The sequence below is a fragment of the Panthera uncia genome, assembly GCF_023721935.1.
Source record: "Panthera uncia isolate 11264 chromosome E2 unlocalized genomic scaffold, Puncia_PCG_1.0 HiC_scaffold_20, whole genome shotgun sequence".
NCBI lineage: Eukaryota > Metazoa > Chordata > Mammalia > Carnivora > Felidae > Panthera > Panthera uncia.
In genome coordinates, this window is record NW_026057589.1 from 19,438,673 (window position 1) to 19,455,679 (window position 17,007).

The 17,007-nt window shown below is 48.0% G+C and overlaps 1 protein-coding gene across 4 annotated transcripts in view; it reads left to right on the forward strand.

Moving 5' to 3' along the window:
- Positions 1 to 17,007, forward strand: part of PLCG2 (phospholipase C gamma 2) — a 160,971-nt gene that overhangs the window by 123,418 nt on the left and 20,546 nt on the right. For 2 of the 4 annotated variants that reach the window (XM_049622502.1, XM_049622504.1), the window contains exons 27-31: positions 956 to 1,165; positions 2,490 to 2,635; positions 3,210 to 3,324; positions 4,123 to 4,290; positions 9,720 to 9,808. In XM_049622502.1, the coding sequence (XP_049478459.1) occupies positions 956 to 1,165; positions 2,490 to 2,635; positions 3,210 to 3,324; positions 4,123 to 4,290; positions 9,720 to 9,808 (728 nt within the window). Of the gene's footprint in view, positions 1 to 955; positions 1,166 to 1,749; positions 1,945 to 2,489; positions 2,636 to 3,209; positions 3,325 to 4,122; positions 4,291 to 9,719; positions 9,809 to 14,713; positions 16,400 to 17,007 lie in introns of those variants that run through there. The other 2 variants (XM_049622503.1, XM_049622505.1) reach the window with 2 other exon arrangements.

Here is a 17,007-nt window from a genome sequence, read left to right on the forward strand (position 1 = left end):
CTCTTGTGGTGGCTGCTAGCATTCCTGGGCTTGTGGCCAAACCTCCCCAATCTCCCTATTATAGGGACCCTATATTGAGGGGCCTGATGATCCCCCACTTTCAAGCTCTGTAATTGAATCACACCCACAAAGTCCCTTTGTCAGATAAATCACAAAGTCACAGGCCCCAAGGATAAGGACCTGGATGCCTTTGGGGGCCATTCAGCTGGCCACAGAAGGATTCAGATATCAATCTTCTCACAGTCGCCAAGGGAGCAAGTTCTCTGACCTAGTAAAATCCGGTTCATTTTATCTTCCCCCTTTCTTTGATCTCAAGAATCTGAGTCCAGGACCGAGGACCAGAGGAACAGCACTAACCCCAGTTAACTGGTCCAAGAACTTGCTCCCCAGGAGGGTCCCTGGGCACCTTCATCTGCAGGGAAGGGTAGCGGAGCTCAGAACCAGACTCGGCCAGACTCCGTGTGTTGATGGGCTGGGCACCACCGTAGTTACACGTTTCTGTCCTGTTCCTTCTCCCCTTCCGGGCACCCCCTCCTGGCACATCCCTGCCTGCAGGCAGCTGACTCTCCCTCCTCCACGGTGCCTGGTTCCCTCGTCTTGGGTCCACGACCTCTTGGCTGAGGAAACCACATCCTCAGATGTTGTCCTACCGTTGATCACTGCGGCCACTCCCTACTGCCCCCCTTTCTGTAACCATACCACCTTTGTGTTTTCTTGTACCAGGCTGCTGGTGGTTTTAAACAAGAAGTAAGTTACACCAATTGAGACTAGAAGGCAGGGGGGAACGCTGGGACCCATACCAGTACTGGTTATGGAAATGGCATCATAACCACTTGACTGTCTTGGCCTTGAGGTTCCTGGTTTTGGTTTACATCCTGTGTATCCAGCCGTTGTACCAAACGTTAAGAAAATGCACGAGGCACAGAATAAACGGGGACTCCCTCTCTGTGTGCAGAAAACCCCGACTTCCGAGAAATCCGCTCCTTCGTGGAGACGAAGGCTGACAGTGTTGTCAGACAGAAACCGGTCGACCTCCTCAAGTACAATCAGAAGGGCCTGACCCGTGTCTACCCGAAGGGACAGAGGGTGGACTCCTCCAACTACGACCCCTTTCGCCTCTGGCTGTGTGGCTCCCAGATGGTGGCACTCAATTTCCAGACTCCAGGTAAAAGAACAGGGATGGTCGCATCATTCCAGGCTCGGTCCGCTGGGGCCACCAGTGTGACGTGCTGTCCTAGAAGGCACGATTGGTCCCAGGAACTGTCAAGGTTCAACCAGCACGCTAGCTCGAGGCCCATCAGCTGAATGGAGCCATGACAGGGGCAGTGGACACTTGCCATTGCAGAGACAGATGCCGAGCAGGGAGGCTTAAGTGAGAAAGGAAATACTTGAGCTCATGTAATGAAAAGGTCCAGGCGTTGAGGCAGCTTCAGGCACAGCTGCATGCAGGTGCTCTGTGGCTGTCTTTAGTGAACTCTTCTCTGGCCCATCCTTCGTTGAGCGTTTCATGCTCAGACTCTTACAGAGATACTCCCTGCTGAGAGAAACCCACATGCTAAACTTTTTTCCGTAAATGGTAGCAGAAATCACAGTGCTGTGCTCTTTTATTGACAGAGCTATTCACCAGGAGTCTCCTTTATGTTGTTTTTATGCCTGCGTAGGGGGGTTCCATTGACTGGATCCCTCATCTACTCAACTGGTGCCCCCATGGAGGCGCACTGAGGTCCTCTCCCTCATTTGGTATTACAGACAGCCCTGACTTCTGTAACCTTCCGTGAGCACCACTTCCCAGATGGCGGAGCCCTTCGGTGGCACGGAATTCTCAGAAGTACAGGCTAGGCCCTACAGCATTGGCATGTGGACCAACCTTTCCTGAGGAAACCCAGTGAACACCCAAGTCCAGCAACGCCTGAGCTCAGACACCTCACCAGGCCGCCCTCCAGAGGGACTGGGGGGGGGGGGGGCGGGTCGCAAATTGAGAAAACATTTGAATACACCTTTTCATTGAAACTTCAGCTCAGTTTTATCTAACTTTTCAATCTTCGCCAGTACGATGGTCACGTTATACTTAGCACTTCCCTTAGGCGTAACGTGAACGATGTTTTTACGAAGCGCTTTCTTTTTGCGAACTGTCCCTGTTTCTCGAACAGGGCATAGGTATTTATAGTACGCATTATCAGATCGCTTTCATGTGTGGATCTTCCCCTGTCATTTGAGTTAGAACGATTTCTCTTTCTGCAACAGGTCTTAAGTGAAATTTTAAAATTAACCCCAATTCTTTTCTAAGAAATCTTCAGCGTTGAGTAGGTGTTTTACTGTCATACTTAGGATGGTGTTCACCAGTCGGGACCTTTTTTGAAGCGCATATTTTAACCACTGCCTGAAATTATTTTTGGAGAGAGCTAAAATGACGCCCCACCCAGCGCCTCGGGCCCAAGAGGCGGCCTCGTCCTGCCTCACTCACAGCTGCCCTTCCCTTGCTTTCCCAGACAAGTACATGCAGATGAATCAAGCCTTGTTCTCACTCAACGGGCGGACAGGCTACGTCCTGCAGCCCGAGAGCATGAGGACGGAGAAGTACGACCCCATGCCTCCCGAAGCCCAGCGGAAGATTTTGATGACTCTGACAGTCAAGGTAACTCAGGCCTCTGCCCAGTGACACCTGTCATCTTGTGTAAACCACCAACACCCAGTCACTGTTTCAGCTTCTAAATTATGGCACACCCACGGGTTGTAGGGAGGGGACTTGGTCACCACCCCAGGTCTCCTGGGGGTGAGGTAGGAGGTCCATCTCTTACTGGGCTCAGCAGGTGGTCTCATAAGGAAGAAAAAAATGAAGCATGTGTAATGAAAAAGTCTTTTTTTTTTTTAAAGAATACCACTTTCTCCCCTCTCCTTTCCTGGGATGTCTCTGTAGGTTCTCCCTGGGCACAGGGACGATGCGTTTCTGTGCTCAGGAGGTTCATGAGAATGATTGCCTGGGGGCTCCGATCCTGGCTTCTCCTTAACACCTGTTCTCCAGCCCCATTTCCCCGACCACTGCAGAGGCTTGTTAGGGCCTCAGTGAAGAAACTGTGGCTGGCTTGGACCTCATGTGGTCTGACTGTAGAACCCAGACTGAGCCCCGTGCGACGCCACCCATATAGAACTTGTCCGTGCTTCCCAGGATGGATCGGGGAGAACTGCAGCTTTTACCTTTGGTGCCCTAGGTTCTCGGGGCTCGCCATCTCCCCAAACTTGGCCGAAGCATCGCATGTCCCTTTGTGGAGGTGGAAATCTGCGGGGCTGAATATGACAACAACAAGTTTAAGACCACAGTTGTGAGTAAGTTGCATCACGTGTCCTATTGTCCACATCTTCTCTTTCATCCCCTGTGCCCGCTACAGTTCAGCTCGGGGAAGTGGGGAAACACAGGGCACTGTGCTTAACTAGGTGGGCTGGTACCCAGTGCCGTGTTTCTTTGTGTTGGGAGTCCTGGGCCAGCCCCCTATGCAATGATGCCGGGGTGCTCCCCTTTGGGCAATACCCCCCCTCCCTGCCCACTTGATCTACACAGTCAGGCTTGTGTCCAAGGCTAAGGGACAGAGACACAGAGGGTGTGGCTAACCCAGAGGCTGCAGCCTAACATGGGTGATTTTATCCTTCAGAGGGAAGGGAGGCCAAGAGAAATGCTTGCTTGCTCTTCCAGTGGAAGCCAGGAACTGTCAATCTTTTAAGGCCTGGGCTCACTGGCCCTGGTAAAAGACAGCCCGATGAACTCACGTGTGTACCCGTGGCATTGGCATTTCTCAGGGGGTGACAGCCAGCAGATGCGGAGTGTGGCTCTTCCCTCTGTGATCTCTTCCACATGCATCTGTTCCTGCTGTCCTGCCCCTTCCATACCCGGGGGAGCTGAGATGATTGCTGTAGCAAGGGGGTGGGGTCTCTTCTCTCTGCTCTCCAAGTACCAGACCTCAGAGCAGCTTTACCAGAACTGCTTCTGGAAAGAAAGTATTTCTTAGATCTTGGCATAGATATGTTTACAGGATGCTAAGGAGATTCAGAGCTGACAGATAGAGAGGCAGTTTTACCAGGAGGGGGCAGGTTGAATGGGGCCTCAGCTGAGCCTTGATCTCCTTCCAGATGACAATGGCCTAAGCCCCGTTTGGGCTCCGACACAGGAGAAGGTGACCTTTGAAATTTATGACCCAAACCTCGCGTTTCTGCGCTTTGTGGTCTACGAGGAAGATATGTTCAGCGATCCTAACTTCCTCGCTCATGCCACTTACCCCATCAAAGGAATCAAATCAGGTAAGACGTTTAAAAAAAAATTTTTTTTTTAATGTTTGAGAGAGAGCCGGGGAGGGGAAGAGAGAGAGGGAGACACAGCATCCGAAGCAGGCTCCAGGCTCTGAGCTGTGAGCCCAGAGCCCGATGGGGGGCTCGAACCCATGAACCGTGAGATCATGTCCTGAGCCGAAGTCAGATGCTCAACCGACTGAGCCACCCAGACGCCCTGAAGATGTTTTAGTTGAGATGGTCGGTTTGGGCTAGCATCATTTTTGGTCTGTGCTGCTGGCTTTAGACAGAACCAAAAAGCACGCCTCCTGGTTTGTATTAAATTGTTGCAAAACTGATTGGGTGGCTCGGACCGCTGACCATGCGGCTGTTACCATGGGGACAGCCTCCATTTGGCACAGAGACCAGGGAAGGTGGGGAGGCTGGGCCCCTTCACCGTCCGGCCTGTGTGCAAAGTTGGATTATTAGGGAATTGCCCATCTGGTAGTGTAGTTTGATTTCATTCTGAAAGGCTAGGGGCTTAGGGTGAGGGCAGCTCCGGCCCTCCGCCAGGCTCACACTGCACTCTGGGGGGAAGAAAAAGGCCCTGAGCAGCTGTGAGCTATGCTCTCAACTCTGCCTCTTCCTGAGGCCTAGAGAGTCCCCAGGAGACAGACTTCTTCCACTGCTACCACTTTCTTCTATGCTGAGCCAAACTCCTTCATGCTGCTTGAAGGGTCTTATTGGGTCTGCCTGTGACCAAGCCAAGCTGGGACATGTGACCAGCTCTTAAGAACTAGGAAATGGAGTCCCATTACCGCCCCCCTGACAAAGCAGCAATATAGCTGCCCCTCCCCGCAACCTGGGGAGGGGGTTCAGAGCTTCATGCTGCTCTGTAAAGGTGGCTATTCTTGTAGACAGTTTCTCTCCTCTCCTGCTGGACTTGATATGTAATGTTTGACAAATAGTCCCTCGTTCCATGTGGAATTCCCTTTGCCCCCTTCCTCGGTATTTCTGAGGCATGTGACAGAAGACCCTAGATCCTTCTGGAGTCCTCATGAGGTCACGGTTCCCCAAGGATCCCAAGGTTTCAAGGTTTCCAAACTTGAAACATATCAGACATTCCCTCAGTTTCTACCTTTCTTAGCATCATAAATCGGATCATTTCTGGCGCCGGGCCCTTGCCCAGCTGGGGCATGTGGTGGAAAATGCAGGTTCCTGGGCCCATCCCGGGGTGCTCCGACTCCCCTGGGGTGGGGCCCCGAAGTTGCACGTTCAGGCAGCTCCTCAGGTGGCACTTGGAAAGGACTGAGCGTGGCTGCCTATCTTATCACCCAGGAAACAAATTCCGAAGCAAAGGAGTAGATCAAATCCGAACTTAGAAACCACGTCTTCATAGTTTCCCCTAAGTCGCTGGCATCTGATATTTGACAGCCCCTCTTGCTTATCGAGCCCACACTGTAAACTACTTTAAACCCGGCAGTCAAGGTGCAATTTTGTAACGTGCCCTTTACCTAAGGGTTAGGATGGACTTCTTTTTACAGTAACCGTTTGCTTGTTCCTAACCCACCTCCCCCTGGACCCATCCTGCACAGACAGGGGTGTGATGTCATGGAGAGAGGTCAGAGTTAGTGAACCTTCCCTTCCCAGCCACTAAACAGTATCAATTAATCTAGAAAATTCTATGACTTAGCCTGGAGGTTTAAATTTTTTTTTTAATGTTTATTTATTTTTGAGACAGAGACAGAGCATGAACGGGGGAGGGTCAGAGAGAGAGGGAGACACAGAATCTGAAACAGGCTGCAGGCTCTGAGCTGTCAGCACAGAGCCCGACGCGGGGCTCGAACTCACAGACCGCGAGATCATGACCTGAGCCGAAGTCGGACACTTAACCGACTGAGCCACCCAGGCGCCCCAGCCTGGGGGTTTAAAACACAAAGAGCACTATGTCAGGGATGATGAAAGAAGGGAGCCTTCCCCTGCTCACGTGTGGCGTCCAGTGACCTCTGGCACATTCATGTCCCAGGGAGGCATGAAGTGAACAATCCCTTTGTGCATAAGGCATCAGGGGCCTTCTGAACTCAGAAATAGACTCTGCCCGTTGTCATTAGGGATGCACTTAAGCTTTTGAGCCAGATGGAGCACAGGAAGGAAGGAAAACAGCGTTTATTGTGTTTTGTGCCTTAAACTCTCTAATCCTCGCAGCAGTCCCATGAAAGAGGTTTTGTCCTCTCTGCTTCTTAAGCATGAGCACTTTAGGGCCCGGAGCTGTTCACCGACTTGTTCAAGGTCACACACCTGTAGGACCAGAACTGGGATGCAGACCCAGGAGTGACTTCCTTCCTCCTCTGCAGGCCTCCCCTACTCCTAAGAAGCCAAAATTCTGAGCCTGCCTCAGATCATGTCTCCGGTTTCCTGTGTATCTATGGCAACAGCCCAAGCAGACAAGGACAAAACAGAACCACACTGTTTCTTGGTGAAACTGGGCAACACCTTTCCACCCTAACCACAAGATGCATGAAGGCTGCTCAGGAAATGAGACCTGGGCATTGAAAGGAGGGGGGGGGGGGGCGTGGGCATAGGGCACGCCCCCTCCCAATCTGGAGGCACATGTACTCTAAACAGAATGGCACCACCCGCTCATTGGAGTGCAGGGGCGACCCGATAGCCTTCCCCATACCCGGAAGCGGTCAGCAGCCCAGGACGTTCTAACAGTCGATCAACACCCAGACAGATTTCTTCCACATTGTCCACAGATCAGCTCTATTTCAGGCCCCACCCCAGCCCTCTAGTTAGAGTCTGCATTTAGTAAGATTCCCCTAACATTAAAGCTGGAGGGGCTCTAGGCTGGACTGTAGAAATTCTGTGGGTAGCCAGGAAAAAAACAGACCAGCAAACCAACAACAACAACAAAAGAAATCACATCACCTAGGAGTAGAGACTAGGTCAGAACACTTCACTATTCACGGAAAGCAACGTCCCCAAAATCCTGCAAGGAAAAGTGTCACCTGAGAGTTTTATACTCAAACTGTCACTCAGTTACAAAAAAGAATGGATGCATTCAAATATGTGCCATTTGAGGATTATATGTCCCATGAGGTTTTTTGAAAATGAGAGGACAAATTAAGCCAACAAAAACCCTGATAGAGGGACGTGTGGGTGGCTCATTTGGCGTCTTCCTGCAGAGGAGGAAGTCAGGCGTCTGACTCTTGGTTTCACCTCAGGTCATGATCTCATGGTTTGTGAGTTCGAGCCCCACGTCAGGCTCCACCCTGACAGAGCTGAACCTGCTTGGGATTCTTTCCCTCTCCTCTGCTCCCTCTCCCTCTCAAAATAAATAAATAAGCTTAAAAAAACTGATAGGGGAGCACTGGACATTTAAAATTTACAGTGAAATGCACAAATTTTAAATCCTAAGAACACTGTAAACCAGTTTCGAGCGCCAGTCCATGAGACACATGCGGACGCATTCAGGGGAAGTATACAGTTGTATATATATTTCCAAGTAAGATGAAGACACCTGTGCGCTAGATGCAGGGATGGCTAAGTGTGATAAAACAAAAAGAGTAAAAGGTTAACGGGAGGATATAGGTGATGGGTGTACAAGTGGCCCTCGTAATAGGATTTTAGCTTTGCTGTAACCAAGTCTCCCTCTGTGCAAGAATTGTGGTTACAAAATGCAACACAAATACAGTTGAACAGCGTGGGGGTTGGGGACATCGTTCTGTCAAGCAGTCAAAAATCCACATATGACCTTTGACCCCCCCCAAATCTAACTACTAATAGCCTATTGCTGACTGGAAGCCTTACTGATAACAAAGTCAACACACACTTTGTATTTTATACTGTATTCTTAAGGTAGAGAAAAGACCCCATTAAGAAAGTTACAAGAGGGGAGCATGGGTGGCTTAGTCAGTTAAGCGTCGGACTTTGGCTCCGGTCACAATCTCACCGCTTGTGAGTTCGAGCCCCGCATCGGGCTCTGTGTGGACAGCTCAGAGCCTGGAGCCTCTTCAGATTTTTTATCTTTCTCTCTCTCGGCCCCTCTCCCACTCATACTCTCTCTCAAAAACAAACATTAAAAAAAATAAAGTTGTAAGAAAATACATTTACAGTACTGTACATTTTGAAAAAAACCTGCATATAAGTGGACCCTTGCAGCTCGAACCCACGTTGTTCAGGGGTCAGCTGTATTATTTAGACGCTTGTCCTGTAAAGATGATAAAATTAGGGGGACGAAGGAGAGGGAGGGTATAGGCTTGCATGACCTCATCAACAGTGGGAAGCGAGAGAGAGAGGAATCCTATGGTACCTTTAAACATTCTCCAAGAGAAATAATAATAATCACACAAGCCAGAAACCTGAATGGTGGAAGACACAGAGGAAGTAGAGGGAGTGCCCCCACGTAGGCATTGCTTGTCCTGGAGAATCGGGTAGAGTGCAAATAAAAGCTTTCCAGGCAAACCAGGACCACAATGTGAACCTCCAAGGGAGCGTAAATGGAAGCTGTAAGGTTCGGAACTGCTTAGGTTAGGGTATGATTGGTAGTGATTTTAAAGCAACTCAAGACCGTAGGCTATGTCAGGAAGATACCGTTCAGAGTGGCTTCTAGCGGGGGTCAGCTGGGTGGCTCAGTTGGTTAAGTGTCTGACTCGATCTCAGCTCAGGTCTTGATCTTAGGGTTGAGTTCAAGCCCCGCGTTGGGCTCCACATGGGGCACGAAACCGACTTAAAAAAGTGCGCCTTCTAGAATAAGGGGTTACGAGGGGGGTAGGAACGAGAGTTTAATTTTTAGTATGTATTTGTTCTTACTAAAACAAGACAACAGATCAACCTTTGAGATGTGTTGTCTTTTTTTTTTTTTTTGAGATGTGTTGTCTTAAACATTCCCTAATGGGGGAAAAAGTCAGCTCTACCTCAACCATCCCCTAAATAATAAGAAACATTTAAATGACTGTCCTAATTATAAATAGAGAAAGGCTTTCAGAGGATCAATACTGCTCTGGATCGCTAAGGGACAGATCTCCTCCTACTGGAAACCTTTAAAGATAAAACACTGCCCCCTCCCCCTCCTAACAGCAGACATGAAGGGAGGGGTTGTGAAGGAAGCTTTACTTCTTTGAGTCTTTTGGCCTCAGGAGTATTCAAGAACGTGAAGCATCGCTGTAGTCACTCTGCGTTCAGTGTGTGATGTTCTGGAGGTTTTGATTTCTCTTGAGTGATTCATTTTCATTTCTGCATGAATCTTTAACCCCCTTCTCTGTGCGGGCCTGTCCGTGAGGGCTGCGTTCCGGAGCCCATGTCCCTAACCATCAGGATGGGACCTCCGGTTTCCATAAAGTCAGCCCCCAGCTTGGGACACTCCCCTGTCTGCTCCTTGGACACCCTAGCCCTGGCTGTGCCCGAGAACGCCAAGGTCTGATATGAACGGCCTCCCTTTGCATGATCTTTCCGTTCCGCAGGATTCAGATCTGTTCCTCTGAAGAACGGGTACAGTGAAGATATCGAGCTGGCTTCCCTCCTGGTGTTCTGTGAGATGCAGCCAGTCCTGGTGAGTGAACACCGGGTGGGGTGGAAATGGCCTGTGCGTACGGCTGGCAGATGGACTTAAACCCGTTGGGCATTATCCAGCCAGACACGCCCATCACACAAGAATCCCTCAGCCACCCCAGGTTTTTCCTTCCAGCGACCTTCCCTCTTGGAGAAGGCAGTACGGTTCTTTGAGTAGGTCTTGTAGTTGGAAAGAGTGAAGCTCGTTGGAAGTTCCTTATAGTCATGTTTCAGCAAGCAGAGTCAGGCAAGACAATGCTCTTCTAGAGAAGCTCATCCTTTCTGGGGGCCTTTCTCCACCTGTTGGGTCCTTGGGAGTCCCTTCAGAAGGTCTGACAGCATCCACCAAGGCCTTGTCGTGGCCAGTGCTGGGGAGAGGAGTTCACAGTGATAGGCACTACCTTTGTCATTCTCTTTGCTGCTGGAGGAGCCTGCCTTCCTGGTCCTTTTGCCAAGACCTTGAAGATCCTTAGCCTCTCCTTTGATGAACCAGTTTAGGGAGGTTTGGTGGGAAGGGCTCGGCCTCACCAGATGCAGCACTAGTGTGTGATAGTTCACTTCTCCCTCGATGGTTAGAGAATATCTGGATGTGTGATTTTGGAGCTTTAAAATCCTCTTGACAGCCTCTCCCATAGAATGAAAGCCACTGGGCATGTGTTTTTGCAAGAACCCACGATGTGGCCAACCCAATCTCACAAGATCTTTCCCTCTCCCTACCACAAAACCCAGCATGAACGGGTTGACTGTGTGGTCACCCCACTCCTCTTCGTATAGCTTAGAAAAACCCTGGTTCTGGACCCCAGCAGGCTGACGTGGGCTTGGTCATCGCCCCAGGATTTTCATCTTGATTTCTCATCCCAGTTGTTCTCTGGGTACAGAAATCACAGCCTCTAATTTGTTGTTTTGGAAGTTGCTTATTAGGCAACTTCCAGAATAAAGCTGAGAACCATCCAATGGGGAAGGGAGGATGGCAGGGGTGGAGATGCCTTTTAACAGCTGTAGCCATAGTCCATGCAGTAAAAATTCATGAACTCGACTCAGAGGAGAGAATGTTAGGCTTTTCTGCATAGCTGTCTGCTTTAACATTCAGTTTCTGCAACCCTGATAGTTTTCCACTTCAGAGCATTTTATAAACATGGAAATGGAACCGGATGCAAACGTAAGGAAAGACAGACAGGAAGCACTAAAAGCAGGAAGCGGACGCTTAACAGGCACAGTAGTTGGGGGCCAGAGAACCTCCCTGACAGCCAAAGACATCACTTGTGTTGCTGTAAAATAAGCTCACGATGACAGGATTGTGCCTGGAAAGGATAAGGCGATGGATGGTGCAAAGTTGCCCGTTTTCAAACAAAGTTTAAATGGCAGTGCTTCAGACTCTGTCAAAGTAAACATTGACACGAACTGTCGTTTTCACTTGACCCTTCGGTTGTGGATCAGAAAATCACCTTTCATGATTGTTATTGTGATTGCAAGGCTGGGTCCCGAAAGGGCACCTGAGTCGGTCGTCAGGTCCTTGTCGAGAATACCCAAGACTTAATTAAATGGCTCTTCTTTTAGAATGAATTACGCATTTGTCAATTTATCACCAATAAGACTGAGTTCTTTAAGTCCATTAAAAGACCTCAGCCAGAATACATGATTTTGTTTACCTAAACACACACAGAGCTGAGCCCAGATTGTGGAAACTCTGGGGAAGTTTCCCCAATTGGGGAAGAGGAGTAGATAATGTTGGCATTTGGTCTGTTTGACTCCTTCACTTCCTAGGTCAATGCCGCCTTTATGTAAATGATACTACTACAAATCCGTGCGTCCATGTGTATTTCTTTTTTAAAGCAGGTTTCTTAACTTTGGGGCCAGAGGTTTGTGGAGGAAATTGTCCTCTGCATTTAAAAGTTCAGCAGCATCTCTGACCCCTTGTGTAACCACCAAACATGTCCCCGGGTTGGCAAAACTGTCCTTGTTGAGAACGGCTCTAAGCGAAATTCTAAACACTGTTCATACTATTACCTAATCTTTAACAGCATTTTTCCACTGAGTGTATGGACCGTAGATTACCAAATTGGTCGTTTACATGGAGTCCACTTGCAAGTAAGGCTTTCGTGAAATTCTTTATGTGCCTATACTTTTCCTCCTTTAATTCAGAGTTATTTTCTTAGGACTTATTGCCAGATACAGGATCAGTTTATCGAAGCAGGATGGTAGAAATATAAAACCTGGAATAAATAAGCATGAAGACCCCTGGCTTAGTCAGGCTTACCTTCCCCAGCCCACAGAAGGATCTGGGATTCTGTTGCCTGGGGAACGGGAACCCATGTGCATAAAAGGCCATCTGCAGACATTTCATGGACAAACGATGTGATAAACTGGGTTTCAGATGATGGTAGGGCCACGTTGGTCTAGACCATGCTCCGCAAAGCTGTTGTAAACAACTTGGAAACATTATAAATAATTTGGTAATACCAACAGCAGAGAAACTTAGTACATTTAAAAGAAAATGCCCTCCTCTAGATTTACTTTCTCTAGGTGGGAAGCCTCCCACGTGGGTGCTGTTAGGGATGCGGCGGGGAGCGAGGGCATCGTGTGGGGCACCAAGGGGAACGTTAACTTGCAGAGATCTGCTCTCTGAAGGAGTTTTGGCAGAGAAGTTGTCAGAGTATGTGCAAAGCTCATTTCAACTGCTGGTTTTTGAGCTTTTATTGAATTCCACATCTGTCACCGGGTTCTGAGGCGCTCACAGGTGCCATTCCGTGATGCGGAATCACACGGTGATGAGGAGTCTCTGGGGAGCTGAGCTGGGTTGTTTGGTAGACTTGGGCTTTCTCGTTGTTCAAGGTCAAACCTTGTTCTATTTATCACCGTATCCTCTGTCCTGCCAGGGAGAGACTCTGGTAAATAGCTTTGCAGAAGACTTCTCTGAGCCAGTGATTGATCCGGGGAGGGCTTGATGGAGTTTAAAGCTCCAGAAAATAGTCGGTGAGCACTTGAAGCTTCTTCTGAAGAAGCCATTTACACATCACAATTGCTTGATCAATCCTCAGTCCTTTGCCCTGTTAGCTATATATATGGTTTATAAGATGTGTTTTCAACACCATTTTGTTACACTTGAAAAGTAGTAAAACAAAGGAAGGGAGGTTGGAAAAATTCCATTAAGCAACTTGTCCATAACCACAGGTAGCATTTTGGCAGATTTGATATAGGCATCGTTGGATTCATGTAATACGCATGAACACGTGCCCTTTATCTACTTCACAGGAGCATTTTTCAATGTTGTTAGGATTTTCAAAGCCATTAATGCCTGTTTGATCAGGTATGGGTTTCTCATTCCCTTAGCCATTCTCCCGCTGACGGACAATGAGGTTGTTTGCAGCTTTTTCCGTTATAAATAATGAAGGTCTTCATATAACCTTTTTTGATTACAAATTATTTCCTGGGGCTAGACATTTAATAATGGAATACTAGATCAGAAAGGGGGAAAAAAACCACATTTTGGATGCATGTTGAATTGTTCTCTCAAAGTAGTTTCTTTTCAGTTGATGTATCCTATCCATTGTGCCACTAACTGAGAAGGGCTTCCACTCAAATGATTTAAACTCGTGAGATTCCGAATAGGATGGGAGAAAGTATGAAAGCTTGAGTATTCCTTCTAGTCGCCATCGGTGGGCAAGCTGGCAGGACCTGGGGTCTCTGATTACTGATCCTGGGGTGGATGGGGCTGGGTAGGGGTTCAGGTGTTGGGCTGGAAAGACCAGGAGGCCATGGTTCCCAGCGAGGGCTCGGCAGGAAGAGAGGTGTGAATCTCTATGCAGAAGAGCTCAGCACACACGCTAGAGACCCCGGACGGGGGCTGCGCCCTGCAGCTAAGCCAGTCACGGTGTCTGAGGATGGGCAAGATTTCCTTACACTTGGGAAGGCCCTCCTTGGGCCTCAACAGCTAACGTGTGCCAGTCTGCCCCCAAAGAGCAGAGACTTCTGTGCCTATCAGGAAGGCCCAACAGCTGGATGCGATTTGAACGACAAAACCATGAGTGTGAAGTGAAAAAGACAAAGCCACTGCCCAGCAGTAAGAGGAAGACAGACCCAGGTGGACACATGGTACAGGTGGCTGGCGGTTCAAGTAGAGTCATCGGAAGTATCCAAAGAGGAGCCCAACATCCGAGTCCTTAGAGCGTTCAAGGATATCTAAGTAGAGCACTGAAAAAGACTTCCTGGAATTTGAAATTAAAACCTCACTTCCTGAATTTAGATATTCAGCATATAACAGAGATCTGCATTAGTGACCAGAGATATAACCCGGAGGAAATGTCTCACAATCCAAGTGCACCTGGGGGGCTCAGTCGGTTGAGCGTCCGACTCTTGATTTCAGCTCAGGTTATGATCCCAGCGTTGTGGGATCGAGCCCTGCCTCAGGCCCCATGCTGAGCTCCTGCATAAAATTCTCTCTCCCCCCCTCACACAGTCTCAAAGAAACAATTTTAAAAAAAGTCTCGCCATCCAGAACAATACCACCATGACAGCCTCAGAGAACGGATGCAAAACACCTACAGGCAAGCATGTCCCCACGAACAAAGCAGAACAGATGGGTAGGGAGCTATCAATGAAAGTGAACAGACGGAACTTTCTCTTCTTTGCTGCTTGAGAAGGTTTCCTTGATTCCCAAAGGGACAAATCGAAAGCACACCACCAGCTGGGTTCTAGCACAGGCACACCTTGTTTTATTGTGCTTTGCAGATACTGCGTTTGTTTTTGTTTTTTTTTTTTAACCAATCGAAGGTTTGTGGCAACCCTGTGTCAGGCAAGGCTAGTGGCACCATTTTTCCAAAAGGCATTTGCTCACTTCCTGTCTCTGCCACGTTTTGGTTCATATTTCAAACTTCTTTGATGGGGATCTTTGATGTTACTATTTTAGTTGTTTCGGAGCCGCCTGAACCACACGCTTAGAAGGACGGCAAGGTTGTGTGCCTCCTTGTGGCTCCACCTGTCGGCCACCTTCTGTCTCTCTCCCTGAGACACAACACTGAAATCAAGCCAGCTGATGACCCTACAGTGGCCTCCACGTGATCCAGTGAAAACGAAGAGTCCATCAGTGCAGCAGACTTCATTGCTATCTTCAGAAACTGCCCCAGCCACCCCGACTCTCAGCCACCACCACCCCTCTCGGCCAGCAGCTGCCGGCATCCAGGCAAGACCCTCCACCAGCCAGAAGACTATGAGTCACTGAAATCTCAGATAATTTAAAAATTTTGTTGCCAAAAAACCCCATTAAGATACATACGCGTTATCACACCCTTAATAGACTACAAGCATAACTTTTATACGTACCGGGAAACCAAAAAAATAATGTGATTTGCTTTATTGCAATATTTGCTTCATTGTGGTGCCCTGGAGCCACACCCATGATATCCTACGTTTGACTATAAAACGTGTGAATTCCAAGGAAGAAAAAAAGACTTCCCAACATACCAAGTTATCTACTAAGAAAATCAAATAAAACTAACATCAGACTTGTCTTCGGCACTAGGAGGACTGAAGAACTCAGCAAACGGCCACCAGCATGTCAAGGCAACAGAAATGTATTTGTGGATATGCAAGGTCTTAGAAACCTCAGGAGAGCACCTGAATCGATGTTCTAGATAGATGAAGAAAAGGAATTAATTCCGCAACACAGTTACGCTTTAGAGTGTAAGTCTCTTTAAGTACCAGGGTCCCTGAAACAAATACACTATGAAAAATTTTGTGCCAGTCTGGAATTGAAAATAATAAACATATGAAAACCCTGGAGCTGAGAGTTAAAATAAAGGTGTCCTGGGGAGTCTGGGTGGCTCAGTCAGTTGAGCGTCCGACTTCGGCTCAGGTCACGATCTCACGGTTCGTGAGTTCGAGCCCCACAGCCTCTGTGCTGACAGCTTGGACCCTGCTTCGGATTCTGTGTCTCCTCTCTCTGCCCCTCTCCTGCTCACACTCTCTCTCTCTCTCAAAAATAAACATTAAAACAAAACCAAAAAAAAAAAAGGTGTCCTGAAAAGTTTTGACTTTGATGCCTGGGGGTTCAGTAGGCACATAAAACATCTTGTAAGCGGGGGGCGCCTGGGTGGCGCAGTCGGTTAAGCGTCCGACTTCAGCCAGGTCACTATCTCGCGGTCCGTGAGTTCGAGCCCCGCGTCAGGCTCTGGGCTGATGGCTCAGAGCCTGGAGCCTGCTTCCGATTCTGTGTCTCCCTCTCTCTCTGCCCCTCCCCCGTTCATGCTCTGTCTCTCTCTGTCCCAAAAATAAATAAGAAACATTGAAAAAAAAAAAAATTAAAAAAAAAAAAACATCTTGTAAGAGGGGAGTTCAATTTTTTTTACCTTGAAATATCAGAATTAAGTTTAATTAGGATCATTAGAAAAATGAAACAGAAACGTGACCAAGAGTAAAAATGTATTCAAAAGGGAAGGGTAGAACATATTTGATTCAGTGAATGGGCCCAATCCTCCTATTAAAAAAGAAAAAAAAAATCTAACTGCATGTCTATAGGAAATAAGCCTAAAACCAACAGGGTATTGCATGAGGAAAGAAAGGTTACCCAAAAATTACCACCCCCCCCCCCCCCCCCCGCAGGAATGGAAGAGTTACTGCAAGAAATAATTAATCTCACAGTACAATTTAAAATCCAAAGTGCCAAAGATGTGCTTGCTGGGGCAGCACATATACAGAAGTATCAACGAGCATTAAAAGGAGCTGTGTGGAATGATAGTTTGGTTTACAACTGGATGGGAGAGTCCCGGGGGTTTAATTAGGAAACGGGTATAGTACCTCCACCTATCAACCAAAGGCTCCTACACAGATTACTTGATTAAAACAAAAAAATCAAGGACAGATGATCAAGCTAATCCTAACCAGCTTGATTTCAGAGATACACAACTCTGTCCTACTGCAGCAGATAACAGACACCGTTTATCCTTCTGTTTCTCAGAAGCTTTACAAACTTGATTTCATACTTGGTCACAAAGAAAGAACGATTTCATGAGTTGGTGAGAACAGCAGTAAACTATTTATGCCGTAACTATATTTTGAAAAGGAACACGCTTGCCCTCAAACCACAGGGAAGACTGAAAATGCATGCACTGTTCGTCTCAAAAAAGTTTTGAATACCAATAAGATAGGAACAAAATAAAGATAAAAGCCAACTGAGCAAAATATAAAAGAAGAAAAAACAGATGT